Source organism: Heptranchias perlo, chromosome 21 (genome assembly GCF_035084215.1).
Source record: "Heptranchias perlo isolate sHepPer1 chromosome 21, sHepPer1.hap1, whole genome shotgun sequence".
In the NCBI taxonomy this organism is placed as follows: Eukaryota; Metazoa; Chordata; class Chondrichthyes; order Hexanchiformes; family Hexanchidae; genus Heptranchias; species Heptranchias perlo.
In genome coordinates this window covers 47,436,153-47,454,409 of record NC_090345.1, presented here as the reverse complement: position 1 = coordinate 47,454,409, position 18,257 = coordinate 47,436,153, and the positions used below count along the sequence as shown (strand labels likewise).

The 18,257-nt window shown below is 48.1% G+C and overlaps 1 protein-coding gene across 1 annotated transcript in view; it reads left to right on the top strand.

The window, feature by feature from the left end:
• The window catches only part of LOC137340214 (catenin alpha-3-like), a 1,497,032-nt gene that overhangs the window by 337,068 nt on the left and 1,141,707 nt on the right, over positions 1 to 18,257 (top strand). Inside the window, exon 7 of the mRNA XM_068002618.1 lies at positions 10,934 to 11,137. Within this exon, the coding sequence (XP_067858719.1) occupies positions 10,934 to 11,137 (204 nt within the window). The remainder of the gene's footprint in view (positions 1 to 10,933; positions 11,138 to 18,257) is intronic.

Genomic DNA, 18,257 nt, shown 5'->3' with positions numbered 1-18,257 from the left:
ACACTCCCTGTTGGAGCAGACGTGTTTCAGCCAGCAGCCAGTGGGAGATGCAAAGGATTATTTGACAGGTGGGGGGAAAACCTCATTTATTGCAGAAGGGCACTCTGTCACTTCAAACAAAGTTTTGGCTGCAAGTCCATTGTCTTTTCACTCAAAATTCTTACTTTACACCCAAAACTCTGCTGTGCAAACACATTTACCTACTTTGCGGACCCCCTCAAACTCACACCGTCAGGATGGGGGGTGCCATGGCTGCATTCATCACTTCATCCGAGGATGAGCAACATCACCAGCCTCGCCAGGCAGGCCGTCCACCTCCGCCACGTGGAGCTCCACAACACAGTGCTGCGCCACAGGCACCTGCACAACAGCACAGAGGGCAACAACAGAGAGAGCGACGTCGCAGGAGGCACTACCCTCGCCACAGGGTCTACAGACCGAGGCTCAGCTTCCTGGACCTCTCTGAGGAGCAGTGTATACGGATGCTCAGAGTCAGTCGCCAGGTAGTCGCAGACATCTGCAGCCTCCTTCAAGCCGAACTGCTCCCGGCTGGGCCCGAGCAGCATCTCCTTACCTGTCGCTGTCAAAGTCACGACTGCCCTCAACTTCTTCACCTCCGGATCGTTCCAAGGAGCCACCGGGGCCATCGCTGGGGTCTCTCAGTTGTCTGCACACAAGTGCATAAGGCTATCACTCCATCAACACTCAGCTCATCTGTGACCACCGCAAGAGATTCCTTCATCCTCCGGGAGTCCAACATCCCGCCCCTCTTCCACACACCGAACGCCCGCAAAGGCTGGCTCCTCGGGGACAAGGGATACCCCCTGCACATGTGGCTCATGACACCTCTGAGGAACCCGCCACCGAGCAACAGCATCGATATAACGACAGCCACATCGCTGCCAGGTCTACAATGGAGCATGCTATAGGGCTGCTCAAGATGCGCTTCACGTGCCTTGATCGTTCTGGGGGAGCGCTTCAATACGCACCACACAGAGTGGGACGCATTATAGTCGTGTGCACAACATGGCACAACAGAGAGGGGTGCCGCTGGAGGAGGCCCCATCCACATCTTCCACCCACATTGAGGAGGAGGAGGAGGAGAAGGCAGAGGAGGAGGAACATAGGAACATAGGAGGAGGAGGAGGCAGAGGCGGAAGAGGAGGCAGTGGCGGAGGAGGAGGAGGAGGAGCAACCCATGGGCAGAACAGTGGCTCGCCTGGCTACTCGTGGGGCCAGGGAGTCACTGATATGTGAACGGTCCTCCTAACATCAGACAGTGTGAAGAGCCCAGCCCTCACCACCTGGACAGAGCAGCGGCCACACCAGCCGCCCACCCCCGACCCCTGCACCAAACAGTCGGGCAACTACACATACACCCACTGTAGAATGACCCAATGGGTGGCATCAAGTGTGGATGTTCATGGTGAACCTCATGAAAGGGACTTATTACAGAAGCCAGTCAAGAATGGCCAAGACGTGGCAGTAGTGGTGGCAATAATAATATTTAATGTGAGTTTAACAAAAAACAAATATAAATAAAAAACATGACCAACCGTCAAACACCTTTGTGCATCCCCTTCGTGCTCACAAAACCTTTGCCTTTCTCTTCCGACTACTTCTACGTGGTACAACCCCTGTGGCTGCAGCAGAGGTAGTGGCAGGTTGCTCTTGTTCATGCCCTGACTGATTAGATGTTTTGGGCCTACGCCCTCTGGATTTCGGTGCCCTAGAAACATAGAAAATAGGAGCAGGAGTAGGCCATTCGGCCCTTCGAGCCTGCTCCGCCATTCAATATGATCATGGCTGATCCTCTATCTCAATACCATATTCCCACTCTCTCCCCATACCCCTTGATGCCTTTTGTGTCTAGAAATCTATCTATCTCCTTCTTAAATATATTCAGTGACTTGGCCTCCACAGCCTTCTGTGGTAGAGAATTCCACAGGTTCACCACCCTCTGAGTGAAGAAATTTCTCCTCATCTCAGTCCTAAATGTCCTACCCCGTATCCTGAGACTGTGACCCCTCGTTCTGGACCCCCCAGCCAGGGGAAACATCCTCCCTGCATCCAGTCTGTCTAGTCCTGTCAGAATTTTATATGTTTCAATGAGATCCCCTCTCATTCTTCTAAACTCGAGTGAATACAGGCCGAGTCGACCCATTCTCTCCTCACATGACAGTCCTGCCATCCCAGGGATCAGTCTGGTGAACCTTCGCTGCACTCCCTCTATGGCAAGTATATCCTTTCTTAGGTAAGGAGAACAAAACTGCTCCACCTGCACCTGTGCAGGGGCAGACTCAGCCACCTGGCATTGCGGGTACTGGTTGAGAGGGGGCAATGGGTGAGACGTGGGAGCGCTTTGAGTGGCGTCCCCTCTTCCATGTCCCCTTTCGCCATCTTCCCTCCCCTGGGCCAGGCCCACATCACTCCTACCACTCTGCTGGACGACAGTTTGGAGGACATGTGTGAAGCCTTGTAAGGCCAGTGCCAGAGTATCTGCCTGCCTGTTTAAGGCAGCAGAATGTTGTTCACCCTGAGTCCGAAGGGCCGTTGTCAGGGCCTCAATGGACTCATTGGTGAGCCGTGCTTGAAGCTCCATGGAGGCTAGCCCTCCCTCCATCGCAGATATTCCCGCGCTTACCCGGGACACTATCTCAGAGATGCTCTCACGTCCCTGTGACAGTATCTCAGAGATCCCCTCCTGTACCTGTGCCACCATTCCACTCATGCAGGAGTTGGACTCCTCCATCCTCTATGCGATTGTGGAGAGTGTGCGTGGCCCCTGTTCCAGCACCTCGCAAATGTGCTGCTGCCCCTCGATCATTCTCCTTTTCATAGATGGCCCCCAGGGTTCAGCATCTGTGTCCAGCTGAGCAGAACCTGGAGTAGAGTGCTCCCACTGAGGCGGACTCTCCACAGCTGCCCCTGCCACCAGTGTCTGCTTGTGCTCACATGTGTGGTGACTCACCACATGCGACCCCAACGAAGTGAGGACAGGGACCCACCGAGGTGTGTGTATCTGGATCGTTCAGATGTGACAGTGCCCCCTCAGAGGCCGACAGGTCTCTGAGGAATCGCCCTCCGCCGTCACAGCGGTCGCTGAAGGCCCTGTAAGAGAACAGACTGCAATATTAAGCATGATGACAGATGTTGAGGTGCTGAAGATGGCAAGGCATGTTAACATCAATTGCTGTTGTGAGTGCTGAATGTTAAAGTTCTGTCACCAGCCGTTTGTCGGGTGCCAGTCTCGGCGTCCCCGACGGACAGGCACTCGAGGGTGCGGCTCATCTCCAGAGCCTCTTGCTGCCTGTCTGTGAGGACAACTAGATGTTGCGGCCCCCCTCCGGTCCTCGCCCTCTCCCATGCATTCTGGGCTCTCTTCTCCTATAAAGGGAGAAAGTAGAGAGGCGTGAGTGAGGGATGGTGACGTGGCCAACCGCTGAATGCATTAGTTTAGGTGCGGCTGACCGTGAAAGAGATTCATCAGAGGGTGAGTATGAGACAGAGACATGACATTGTATGAGGATTGGGTTGAGTGGTAGTGGTGGGATGAGTACTGGGGAGGTGAGTGAGTGCAGGTATATTGAGGATGAGGTTTCAGTGGGTGTGAGGAGTGATGTGATAGAGTAGTGTTGGCAGTGCAGAATGAGTTTGGGGGTGGGGGCGGTGATGTGGAAGACGGAGTGTTGGAGAATGAGTAAGTGTACTCACTTTGGGTGACCTAGTTAGGTCATTGAAGTGCTTCCTGCACTGTCCAGGTGCGGGAGACATTGCTGCTACTGGTGACCTCCTCTGCCACCTCGAGCCAGGCCTTCTTGGTGGCAGAGGCCCAGGCCACTTCCTCCCGTTCGCTGGGTAAAAGACATCCCTCCTCCTCCTCACCCCATCCAGTAGGACCTGGAGTGAGGCATCACTGAATCTAGGAGCAGCATTTCCCCTGGGCTGCTCCACTGTAGTGTGTGGGTGTTTGCTGCAGGAGCAGCATTGGGGGACTGCCCCTTTAAATAGGGCTCCTCCAGCTGACAGCCTGTGATGCGGGTGCGCAGTCCGCCCGCTGCGCAGGTTGACGACGGGAAACCCGGAAGCCACGGTAAGTGGCGTCAATTTACCCGCAATCACGTGGGGAACGGACAGATTTTACTGGGCGGTTTACTCACGCGCCCAGTCACCCCACCCCCCCCGCTGCCATCCCGCCTCCCTGGTAATATCAAGGCCAATGTTTCAGGTCAAAGACCTTTCATCAGAACTGGAAGATGTTGGCGATGAACAGCTTTCAAGCAAATACAGAGTCAGGGAAAGGGGTGGGGGCTGAGGTGGGGCAGGAGGGGGGGTGAGAAAAAAAGGGGAAGATCTGTGATAGGGTGGAGGGCAGGAGTGATTAAATAACAAAAGGAATGATGGTGCAGGGCAAAATGGGGGTGGTAATGGGACACTTAAAGAAACCAAAGATGTGTCCAGAGGAGGTGTAAATGGCAACAGCAGAATAGCAGAGGGGGAGGGAAGCATGGAAAATGTAGCAAAGAGGAGAAGGCTCCTGTGTCCCGGGAATGTGGGGGAAGAAATGTGGGTGGACCCCAGAGGTCCACTCGGTTAGACTAAAGTCACTCGATCAGTTCAGTTGAAGAAGGTTCTCCAGCCTATATAATATGACCCATCCAGACGTTTCTTAAATGATGTGACGTCCTGGTCTCTATTACCCTTCTCCCCCCTACCCTGTTCCAACCGTTGGTCACCCTCTGTGTATAAGGTCCTAAACTTGCTCTTTGCAGTGCTGAACCTGGTCCTCTTGTCCGGTTACCTTGGTGTATCTGAAAGTATTGTTCCAACTTAGCTTTACCTGCCCCATTAGTTACTCTTATATCCTCTACAATGTCCCTCCTCTCTTTTTGAGGTTGGAGCTTATCAAATCATTCCTTAATTCTAAGATTATATAATTTTTTTTCCTGAGTTGCAATAAATTGAAAGCAAAAGATGATCGTGCATTATTTATTGAAAATACCAGCTCTGAGAGTCTGACTACCTTTTATACTGTTTTCTTAAAACCTGCAGTGCCTGGAAATAAATATGAGCAGTTAATACTCTACTGGGACTGAAAATTCATTAGATGTGCTTTAAAGAGGCTATAGAGAGCTCAACCAACAAGTACAGGATTTGCAGTCCTTGTCTTTTCTAACCCAGAGCTGTGTTCTGGGTGGAATGAGAGATATATTTCCTGGCAAACTGTCAGACCTGGCATATCACAAATCACCACATATCCCAGCAGTGTCATAATTAAACCAAACGTATTGTGTGCCAGGTACAAGTGAAAAAAAAAGCCTGATTAGGGAGCTTGTGGCTGGAACCCTGCCATCGGTATTAAGAACTACCTGACAGTTAATCTGAGGTAGGTGTGAGATGCATATGGCAGTGTGCCATTGACAGCACAGAATTGTTGGTGCATTAACATCAATTGGGAGGCATCAATGGACGCTCTACACTTTCTCTTTTCAAATTTGTCCTTTTTGCGCTCATTAAGGAGGATGATGTTTGTGTTGGGAAATGAATTTCAGGCGCCCAGTGTCAGCACAAACACTCACAGGTCAGGTATAGCAGAGCCAGATGTCGAGTAAAGCTTCCTCTACTCTATCCCAGCAGCGTCCTGCCACCTCCAAACCTGCAGGAGTGCCTCCTGCTGCACCAGGGGGACGTGTTGTTGTCCACACCTGGAATGAGATTAACAGAAAGAAAGAAAGACTCGCATTTATACAGCGCCTTTCATGACCTCAGGACGTCCCAAAGCGCTTTACAGCCAGTTAAGTACTTTTTGAAGTGTAGTCACTGTTGTAATGTAGGAAACGCGGCAGCCAATTTGCGCACAGCAAGATCCCACAAACAGCAATGTGATAATGACCAGATAATCTGTTTTAATGATGTTGGTTGAGGGATAAATATTGGCCACGACACCGGCGAGATCTCCCCTGCTCTTCTTCGAATCGTGCCGTGGGATCTTTTATGAGAGGGAAGATGGGGCCTCAGTTTAACATCTCATCCGAAAGATGGATTAGGGACAGTTTTTGTGCTGTTGAGCCATGCTGACGAGTCTACCCAAGACCATTTCACGTTCCAGCCACTAGCCAGAGGAGACCACCATCGTATTGATCTGGGTTGGATTTCAGAAGTGAAAGGCCAGCATCTAAACTACTGAGCCACCCACCTCCCCTGGGACATTTCACATTATCTAAAGACAGCTGGGAGCTCATAGGAAGGAATTTCTTTGACATATTGTTTATCGTATTAAATGTTTTTGTGAGTTATTTCAAGCAAATATTAACCTCTGAATCTAAAGTCCAGTAATGACTTGAATCCCATAGCTCAATGCAAACTGGCCAAATTTGCAGATAATACCAAACTGGGAAGGACAGTTGACTCTGAGGAGACCGCTCAGGAACTACAGAATGAACGAGATAAAACCTGTAAATGGGCAGGGCAATGTTAGGTGAAATTTGATGTGAAGTTCTGCACATGGGAAGAAATGGGGGCCCTCGGCACTCCATGAATGGTGTTGGAATAGTCAAGTGTGATTTGGAAAGATTGAGGGGCTTCAGCAGACTCAACAATACACGTTTTATCCAACTCATTCGGTAGGTCCCAGGCTGCCTCAAATTGAGCTATTTCCTTCTCCCTAGTTTGGGGTCTGATAAGGTAGATGCAGAGAAGGTGTTTCCACTTGTGGGGGAATCCAAAACATGGGGTCATAAATATAAGATAGTCACCAATAAGTCCAAGAAGGAATTTAGGAGAAACTTGTTTACCCAGAGAGTGGTTAGAATGTGGAACTCGCTACCACAAGGAGTAGTTGAGGCGAATAGCAAAGATGCATTTAAAGGGAAGCTAGATAAACACATGAGGGAGAAAGGAATAGAAGGATATGCTAATGGAGTTGGATGAAGAGGGGTGGGAGGAGGCTCATGCGGAGTATAAATGTCGGTATAGTCAGTTGGGCCAAATGGCCTGTTTCTGTGCTGTAGACTCTACAGTGGTGTTGAGTGGTTATGATCTGGAATGCACTGCCTGAAAGGATGGTGGAAGCAGATTCGAAAGGGAATTGGATAAGGATTTGAAGGGAAAAAATTTGCAGGGCTACGGGGAAAGGGCGGGGGAGTGGGATTAACTGGATTGCTCTTGCAGAGAGCTGGCACAGACTCGATGGGCCGAATGGCCTCCTTCCATGCTTTAACCATTCTATGATTCTAATTCTATGTGTCATCTCTGAATTTGACCAGTTTGCACTGGGCATCTGAATTCAAGTTGTTAATGTAAATTAGAAACAGTTGGGATCCCAATAATGATCCCTGGGGTAACCCGCACAATAGCCCACTCCCTGCCACAATGACACTCTCCTCACAAGTTTCTGCTGCTTCCTACTTTTTAAAAAATATATTCCCAGTTTTTGCCTTCATTCCCACTGTTTTAAGCTTCAGTTACAGCCTATTGTATGTAAGTTTGTCAAAGACTTTTTGAAAGTCCAGGTAGAACACACCCTAATCTTTTTCGCGGGTGCTTGTTAGGATAATGTTTATTTCTATGTCTCTCCAACACTTCCCACTCTCTTTCCCTCTTTGGGTAAGATACCTGCTTCAATCTGTGTCTTCTGTACATCTCTCCCCGTCTCTGTATGCCTCTGATGCACATCAAGAAACAAATCATAGAATGGTTACAGCACGGAGGAGGCCATTCGGTCCATCAAGCCTTGCTGGCTCTTTATAAGAGCAATCCAGTTAGTCCCATTCCCCTGCTTTTTCCCCGTAGTCCTGGCAAATTTTTTCCTTTCAAGTATTTATCCAATTCCTTTTTGAAAGCCACGATTGACCCTGCTTCCACCACCCTTTCAGGCAGTGCATTCCAGATCCTAACCACTCGCTGCGTAAAAAAGTTTTTCCTCATTTCTCCCTTGGTTCTTTTGCCAATCGTCTTAAACCTGTGTGCTTTGGTTCTCGACCCGTCCGCCAGTGGGAAGAGCTTCTCTTTATTTACTTTATCTAAACCCTTCATGATTTTAAACACTTCTATCAAAATCTCTTCTTAATTTTCTCTGCTCTGAGGAGAACAATCCCAGCTTCTCCAGTCTCTCCACATAACTGAAGTCCCTCATCCCTGGAACCATTCTAGTAAATCTTTTCTGCACCCTCTCTAAAGTCTTCACATCCTTCCTAAAGTGCAGTGCCCAGAATTGGACCCAATACTCCAGTTGTGGCCGAAGGAATGTTTTGTAAAGTTTCATCATAACTTCCTTGCTTTTGTACTCTATTCCTCTATAAAGCCCAGGATCCCATATGCGTTTTTAGCCGCTTTCTCAATTTACCCCCAGGTCTCTCTGTTCCTGCATCCCCTTTAGAATTGTACCATTTAGTTTATATTGCCTCTCCTCATTCTTCCTGCCAAAATGTATCAATTCGCACTTTTCTGTGTTAAATTTCATTTGCCATGTGTATGCCCATTCCACCAACCTGTCTATGTCCTCTTGAAGTCTATTACTATCCTCCTCACTGTTTACTACACTGCCAAGTTTTGTGTCATCTGCAAATTTGGAAATTGTGCCCTAGTCCAAGTTATTAATATATATCAAAAAAAGCAGTGGTCGTAGTACCGACCCCTGGGGAACACCACTGTATACCTTCCTCCGGTCCGAAAACAACTGTTCACCACTACTCTCTGTTTCCTGTCACTTAGCCAATTTGGTATCCATGCTGCCACTGCCCTTTTTATTCCATGGGCTTCAATTTTGCTGACAAGCCTATTATGTGGCATCAAACGCCTTTTGAAAGTCCATATACACATCATCAACCACATTGCCCTCATCGACCCTCTCTGTTACCTCATCAAAAAACTCAATCAAGTTAAACACGATTTGCTTTTAACAAATCTGTGCTGGCTTTCCCTAATCAATCCACATTTGCCCAAGTGACTGTTAATTTTGTCCCGGATTATCGTTTCTAAAAGCTTCCCCACCACTGAGGTTAAACTGACTGGCCTAAAGTTGCTAGGTTTATCCTTACACCCTTTTTTGAACATGGGTGTAACATTTGCAATTTTCCAGTCCTCTGGCACCACCAATTGAACAGACAGGAAACAGAGAGTAGGAATAAATGGGTCTTTTTCAGGTTGGCCTGGTTCTTACTTGTATTGTCAACCTGACATCTGCCATACGCCCCCTTTCTCTGCTTCATCTTACTCTCTATCTCTTTTGTCATCCAGGGAGCTCTGGCTTTGATTGCCCTACCTTTCCCTTCGTGAGAATGTACCATCTCCTCTTTAAAGGCCACCCATTGTTCAATTACAGTTTTGTCTGCCAATCTTTGATTCCAATTTACCCGGGCCAGATCCGTTCTCAACCCACTGAAATTGGTCCTCCTCCAATTAAGTATTTACAGAGACATACAGAAATATAGATGTCCCTCCCACTCCTTTCTGTAAATGGAGCTAGCACTAAAAACACGTTAAATGAAATCATTCCGTGCTAAAAAATAAATGGAAATTACATTTTTAAAATGTCCCTGTGAAATAAATGTGAGGCTTTGCTGAATCTCAATAAGAAAAATAGCAGAGCTTCTGATTAGCAGCAGTGCCACTGAAATATTTCAGTTTAAATCTATCATCTAATCAATCTTGTTAAAATAATGAAATCTATTTGAATGGAACCTTTACAAATTGACACTCGTGTATGAATATAGATGGTTTTCTTTTGGTGAAATTTATTATTCAGGTTTGGGAAATGGGATTGATTTCAACATACAATTAATCCAGGAACAGGTTAAGATCATGCTTTGGAAATGCTATATTTTAATAACTTCTCTTGGTAATACCTCTCCTGATTCATTGCCAATAGCAATTTGGGGAAGGAACTGGAATTGAGAGGGTGTTTCTGTTACCAATATTTAGCAGGTCAACACTGACTTTAAATTACTGCTGTAATAGAGTATCAAAAAGGTGAGGACTATATATATATCTGGGTTGATATATCAGCCGTGCCTCAGTGGTAGCACACTCACCTCTGAGTCCGAAGGTTGTGCAACTCTTTTTTATTTCTTTCTGATTCAGCGACCCCGGTTAAAACTCCCCCTGGAGTGTGAGTATGTAGCCCTTAAAGCTCACAGTTAAAGCGATGCAGCCACTTAAAGGCAACTGGCTATAAAAAAATGATAAAATATATGTTTCCTTTTAAAGGATCAAAAGTATTTCAGAGGAGCATTCAGTCTTTGAAAGAAAGAACTTCATATAACACCTTTCGCAACCTCAGAACGTCCTTTGGTGTTGTACAACCAGTGAAGAACTTTTGAATTGTGCCATGGGATCTTGTGCATCCACCTGAGAGGTTTAATGTCTCATCCGAAAGACGGATTAGGGACAGTTTTTGTGCTGTTGAGCTGTGCTGACTAGACTACCCATGACCATTTCTCATTGGACCCTTACAGCAACCAGTAAAGTGGTGGGTTCAAGTCACACGGCAGAGATTTGAGCACATAATCTAAGCTGACATTTCAGTGCAGTACTGAGGGAGTGCTGCACTGTCTTTCAGATGAGATATTAAACCGAGGCCCCGTCTGCCCTCTCAGATAGACATAAAAAATCCCATGGCACTATTTCGAACAAGAGCAGAGGAGTTCTCCCTGGTGTTCTGGCCAATATTTAGCCGTCAACCAACATCACTAAAACAGATTATCTGGTCATCATTACATTGATGTTTGTGGGATCTTGCTGTGCACATGTTGGCTGCTGCATATCTTACATTACAACTCTTCAAAAGTACTTCATTGGCTGTAAAGTGCTTTGGGACATCCCGAGGTCGCTGTATAAATGCAAGTCCTTCTTTCTAATGGCGGATGTTACGGAATATAATTTGTTATACTAACTGTGATGATAGCATTTAACAGAGATTTTGTCTCTTTTTCAGAGTGCGATAGTAATCGACTCCCTTGCAAAACATGAAGACAGACTGAGGCCTATGTTGGAGAGGAGGTTGGAAGGTATTGTTAGTGAAGCTGCTTTGATGGCGGACTCCTCCTGCACACGCGATCTGCATCGTGAGCACATAATAACGGAGTGCAATGCAGTGCGACAAGCTCTTCAGGATCTGCTGTCGGAATATATGAGTAACGTGAGTCATTACTTTGTCTTTCTTAAGAAAAAAATGATTACATATATCGCTTATCATTATTTTTTATTAAATAAATGTGCGCAGAAATACTTTTGAGAACATGAAAATCTGAGCTTTGGAATGAAGCTGCTATTTAAAAAATATATTATCTAATCATGAGAATGATCAATACTCCTTACAGTGATTGGACTATTTAACCAACAGCAGTGGCATATATATATTCTCCACAGTAGTCTGTAGGACTGTAACACAAAACAGTAGTTTATGACATAAACATATGATACTTCAGTGTTGAATTTCAAGTTATGTCTTCTCAGTGGGGGAGGGCATACCAGAGCCTCACGTCAGGAGTCTCCGAGCTCTTATCTTCATGGGCCACAAAGGTGCAGACCATCGAGCCTTGGTCGTCCCATTTACCACAGAGCCTTGGTCATCCCGTGTACCATGGAGCCTTGGTCGTCCCGTGTACCATGGAGCCTTGGTCGTCCCGTGTACCATGGAGCCTTGGTCATCCCGTGTACCATGGAGCCTTGGTCGTCCCATTTACCACAGAGCCTTGGTCGTCCCGTGTACCATGGAGCCTTGGTCGTCCCGTGTATCATGGAGCCTTGGTCGTCCCGTGTACCATGGAGCCTTGGTCGTCCCGTGTACCATGGAGCCTTGGTCGTCCCGTGTACCATGGAGCCTTGGTCGTCCCGTGTACCATGGAGCCTTGGTCGTCCCGTGTACCATGGAGACTTGGTCGTCCCGTGTACCATGGAGACTTGGTCATTCCGTGTACCATGGAGCCTTGGTCGTCCCGTGTACCATGGAGACTTGGTTGTCCCGTGTACCATGGAGCCTTGGTCGTCCCGTGTACCATGGAGACTTGGTCATTCCGTGTACCATGGAGCCTTGGTCGTCCCGTGTACCATGGAGCCTTGGTCGTCCCGTGTACCATGGAACCTTGGTCGTCGCATGTACCATGGAGCCTTGGTTGTTCCGTGTACCATGGAGACTTGGTTGTTCCGTGTACCATGGAGACTTGGTCATTCCAAGAAGGCCACAAGGGACTTTCCAACCCTGTACTTTCTGGCCATTAAAAGTAAAATGAGTGTGTGGAATATCAAGGGCTAAGGAACGGAGAGGTGGAAAATGTCAGCCATGAAGTTTGAACCCCTGTCCCCATTAATTTACTTGTACCTTAAAATGTCTCAGTGTTCTGATTTGGGATTTATCCACCAAACGCCCCTAAGAACAGCCCCTTCCAAACCCCCGACTCACAAAGTTCACACAGAACAAACCGACCAATAAGAATTGTAAGTGCAAATATTGCAGAATTGTCTGGGCTTTGAGGGTCAGATTGCCAGAGCTTGGGTGGGGAGAGGGGGGGTTGGAGGGGGGGGGGCGTGGAAGTGGGGGGCGAGGAGCACACGTGTAGTCCCAGGGTGGGAATCCCTGCCCGATTTGAAAGGAGATCAGAACCAGGTCATTAGCAAATCCCTGTGAATGGCTTAGGAGTGCATCAGATCCCAGGTTTCACTGAAATGTGTAAGTGTTCCTGCGGGAAGCTAAATGTGTGAACCTCTCGTATAGAGTCGTTCATTAAATATTGCAACAGCGCTGACAGTGAAAAGTTACCGTTCTAACTGTTAAACACTTAACCCAGTTGCCATTAATTGGAATAATTGCCGCCACAGTCCCTGGTATCCTGGAGAGAAGGCAGATGGCATCATTACTGCAGCTGTAGAGATTGGACACAAGCTGTCGTGAGCATCACCGTAATGCAGGAGATAGCGGATGATATCATGAAAATGATTAAGCTTATTTACCCACCTTCGCACTTCTGGCACATTTATCATCAGTTGTAATGAGAACTGGGGCTAAATGGGATATGCTTTTGATACTTTGAGGCCTACACCAAATTTGGACTTAGGGTTGCCAACCCTCCAGGATTGCCCTGGAGACTCCAGGAATTAAAGATTAATCTCCAGGACACAGCTGTGAGCAAACCAGGAGAAAAATCATAGGGGGGGCATTAAAAAATATTGTGTTTTTAAAAAAAAGTGTTGTCTATTAGTTATAAAAATATTGGACATGGGAGAAAGGGCTGTTTGACTGACAGTTAAGAATCATCCAATCGGGTAATGAAGAGTCTATCCGCTTTCCAATTGGCTGGGAAGGCAGTGCACAGCGAGGATGGACATGTCAGGCAACCAATGACGAGAGTGGGGGGAGGGGCAGGGCACTTGGAGGCAGGCGGTCATGTGATGAAACCTCCAGGAATATGTCCAACCAGAGTTGGCAACCCTATTTGGACTACCCCTTTAAACATAACAAAAGTTAGAATTCAGTTTACGAGTGAACAAGCAAGAGGGTTTTTAATGTAGATGTTTGTGGGTTAAAACCCACTTTGGACATTCATCTTCTCACACATTATTGCCCAGTGTTAGGGCAGTTTTGAGTGTAAGAACCAGGTTTTATTACAATGGGTTTGCACACCTATTACTGTTTTCCGTGAAAATCACCGCTTCTGAAGTAAATGGTTTCTCTGAATTGTAAGAAATGCTGTAACTGCAGATGAGGCTTTTTTTTTAAAAGTTCAACATATTCCTGAGAGACTACAGGGAATTTTGTGACCGGCAAGTTTTAATCGAATACAGTAAGATTACATTTGTTAATGTTTTAAATGAAAGTGTGGGTAGGCGGGGCTATATTAGGGGTCCCAGCCTAAAACATCAGGGTCACATTTGCCCCCCCCCAACCTCACCATTGCCACCCTCAAAACCCAGGCAACCCAGTCCTATCTCTGCTTAGATTTCTTATTCACCCGTTTGAACATTGTGGGCCCTGAGGTTTGAAAAAGGCTGATCTTAGCGCAGCTCTCTCATTGGTGACTAAATCCTTAATCAGAACACTGAGATTTGTCCGTATCAGCAGCTCGAGATTGGGATATGGAGTTGAGGTTCATACCCCCAGGCGCCAGGGCACCTACACAGCCCATAAAGACAGAAGGCTTGAACTCCCCTGGGCTAAATAATTAAGAGATTATAGTTGAATGTGAAAAGCTGACTGTTATAAGTTTACTGCTGTGGAATCGGAGTCGAAGGTGCAAAGATTCTGTTTCATAACATGATTCTTATTTTTCATTCGCTAATACACCTTAAGTCAATCAGCCATGAAGCAACTCGTTTTTAACAGGATATTATTTTGCAACAGTGACTTGAACATTCTAATTCACCTTATCATATGTCTGCTGTCGTAAACAATTCCTAATATCTCATCAGAACATTGCAGTGCATCTGTGTGTTTGCACCCATTAAACTGAGCACCTGATGGGGATTCACTAAACAATGTACAGTTCCATGCTCCACATGTATACTCTGAGGATAATGTAATCCACTGTTAATACACGTTGTAGTACTGTGCAAAGGTATATGGAACAGTCAGAGCTGAGATTGAGGGACTCAGATCCAGATTTAGCCAAGTACAGTCTGACATGGATGAGGGGGCTGTCGTTCATTTTTAAACATACCTTGTCAAGAAGAAAGCAACATGAAAATGATGGGCCAAATCTTGCTGGAGTGGGGCGTCCCGCGGCGTACACCGCAGGTTAGACTTTTTCCTGCACCTTTCAGCTGATGAAATGTTTGCTCTCTAACTTGCTGGAAATGCGAGCTGATAACAGCACAGTGAGGGCAACGGAGGAGCTGGGACTTTAATGAACAATGGGACCAACAGTCTATCTCCATAACTAATGAGATTTAAGGATTGAGAAAGAAACAGAGGAACGACGGAGAAGGAGGGCGAATTAGAGTCAAATCAGGTACAGAGAGAGAAATAAAGAGAGGGAAAGAAAGATTGGATTAAGAGAGGGAGAAAAAGAGACAGAAAGGAACAGTAAGAAAAACATTTTAAAATTTAAAATTTTTAAGGTCTCCAACACTTTACTACATGTAGGAAAGAGAATGAACACTTTCTGGGTCAGAGAGATTGATTGACATTGCATTAACAATTATCACATCATTAAAGGGTACTTACACTGTTAATTATGACCCTTAACTTTCTGTGGTGAGTTTAATGGGCAATTAATGTGCAAACCCAGCAAGTTCGTATCAATAATTGGGAGGTGAAGGGTGAGATGCCGTTTGTGTGAAGCAAATGGCGGAACGGCGTAAACCGACCAGTAGGTTCTGGAGATTCTCAACCCGGCTCCAACCCTCTGACTTCCGGGTTCCCCAGTGACCCGTTCGGGTGTGCGCGCTGCTCCCGAATGCGGGACTCCCACCGCCAATTAAAGCCGGCGAATTTAGATACTTGAGTTACTTGAGAGACCTCATTGAGTGGAGATTTTGGGGGGTGCAATTTTGAAGGATCCTCAGCGTGTTTCCCGTGCTGTGAGAAACACTCCCTGTTGGAGCAGACGTGTTTCTGCCAGCAGCCAGTGGGAGATGCAAAGGATTATTTGACAGTTGGGGGGAAAACCTCATTTATTGCAGCAGGGCACTCTGTCACTTCAGACAAAGTTTTGGCTGCATCACCTTTGTCTTTCCACTCAAAATTATTAATTTATACCCTAAACTCTGCCGTGCAAACACATTTATCGACTTTGCGGACCCCCTCAAACTCACAATGTCAGGATGGGGGGGGGCGCCATAGCTGCATTCAAGACATCATCCGAGGACGAGCAACATCACCAGCCTCGCCAGGCACATCGTCCACCTCCGCCACGTGGAGCTCCACAATACAGTGCTGTGCCACAGGGACCTGCACAACAGCACGGAGGGCAACAGCAGAGAGAGCGACGTCGCAGGAGGCACTACCCTCGCCACAGGGTCTACAGACCGAGGCTCAACCTCCTGGACATCTACAGCCTCCTTCATGCCGAGCTGCTCCCGGCTGGGCCCGAGCAGCATCTTCTTACATATCGCTGTCAAAGTCACCACTGCCCTCAACTTCTTCGCCTCCGGATTGTTCCAGGGTGCCGCCGGGGTCTCTCGGTTGTCCGCACACAAGTGCGTAAGGCAGGTCACCGACAGCTTGTTGCGCACTATGTCAACTTCCCCATGGATGACCTTAGCCAGACGGAGATGGCAGTGGGATTCCACGCTGTGGCTGGCTTCCCACGGGTGCAGGGTGTAATCGATTGCACCCATAGAGGAATACGAGCACCTCCACACGAGCCAGGATTGCTCATCAACAGGAAGGGCTATCACTCCATCAACACTCAGCTCATCTGTGACCACCGCAAGAGATTCCTTCACGTGTGCGCCAGATACCCTGGCAGCTGCCACGATTCCTTCATCCTCCGGGAGTCCAACATCCCGCCCCTCCCATACCTGTGGACTCCTCCATCCTCTGCGCGATTGTGTAGAGTGCGCGTGGCACCTGTTCCAGCACCTCACAAATGTGCTGCTGCCCCTCGATGATTCTCCTTTTAAAGGATGGCCCCCAGGGTTCAGCTGAGCAGAGCCTGGAGAAGAGTGCTCCCACCGACATGGGCTCTCCAGAGCTGCCCCTGCCACCAGTGTCTGCTCGTGCTCACGTGTGTGGTGACTCACCATGTGCGACCCCAACTAAGTGAGGACGGGGACCCACCGAGGTGTGTGTATCTGCGCTGGTGGATGGCTCACTCAGATGTGACGGTGTCCCCTCAGAGGCCAGCAGGTCCTCTGAGGAATCGCCCTCCGCCATCACAGCGGTCGCTGAAGGCCCTGTAAGAGAACAGAAGGCAATATTAAACATGATGACAGATGTTGAGGTGCTGAAGATGGCAAGGCATGTTAACATCATTTGCTGTTGTGAGTGCTGAATGTTAAAGTTCTGTCACCAGCCGTTTGTCGGGTGGCAGTCTCGGCGTCCCCGACGGACAGGCACTTGAGGGTGCGGCTTGGTTCAAGAGCCTCCTGCTCCGCGTCCGTGAGGACGACCAAATGTTGCGGCCCCCCTCCGGTCCTCGCCGTCTCCCGTGCATTCTGGGCTCTCTTCTCCTATAAAGGGAGAAAGTGGAGAGGCGTGAGTGAGGGATGGAGACGTGGCCAACCGCTGAATGCATTGGTTTGGGTGAGGCTGACTGTGAAAGAGATGCATCAGAGGGTGAGTATGAGACAGAGCCATGACATTGTATGAGGATTGGGTTGAGTGGTAGTGGCGGGATGAGTACTGGGGAGGTGAGGAAGAGCAGGTAAGTTGAGGATGAGGTTTCAGTGGGTGTGAGGAGTGATGTGATAGAGTAGTGTTGGCAGTGCAGAAGGAATTGTGGGGTGGGGGCGGTGATGTGGAAGATGGAGTGTAGGAGAATGAGTAAGTGTACTCACTTTGGGTGACCTAGTTAGGTCATTGAAGCGCTTCCCGCACTGGATTCACGTGCGGGAGACGTTGCTGCTGCAGGTGACCTCCTCTGCCACCCTGAGCCAGGCCTTCTTGGTGGCAGATGCAGGCCACTTCCTCCCGTCCGCTGTGTAGAAAATATCCCTCCTCCTCCTCACCCCATCCAGTAGGACCTGGAGTGAGGCATTGGTAAATCTGGGAGCAGCCTTTCCCCTGGGCTGCTCCATGCTGTACTTTTGGTTGTTTGCTGTAGGAGCAGTATTGGAGGACTGCCCCTTTAAATATGGCTCCTCCCGCTGACAGCCTGTGATGCGGGAGCGCAGTCCGCCCGCTGCGCAGGTTGATGACGGGAAACCCGGGAGCCACGGTAAGTGGTTTCAATTTACCCGCGATCGCGTGGGGAACGGACGGTTACCCATGTGCCCAGTCGCCCCCACCCCTGCCGCTGCTATCCCTCCTCCCTGGTAATATCGAGGCCTTTGTCTCTGTTTAAATGATTTCCCACTGCAGGAGCATTATCCCATTTTAACTCTGAGCTCTCTAACTCCTCGTGCTTACTTTCACTGTGCTTACTACCACTCGGACTCAGGGCACTCAGTGTGGCTCAATCAGAATATGTAATTCAAATGTGGGGTGAAAGGGTGACTTTTGAGTTGAACATGGATAGGCAACGTCTTGCGGGAGTATCATTAGAGTGTATTTGGGATGTGGGGTTGCACTGCCACACTTCAGGGGTCTGGAGCTGTGACACAACACCATAATGTGACTCCCTTAATGGACTATCTCCATGGTGCCCTCTTGATTTTGTGTC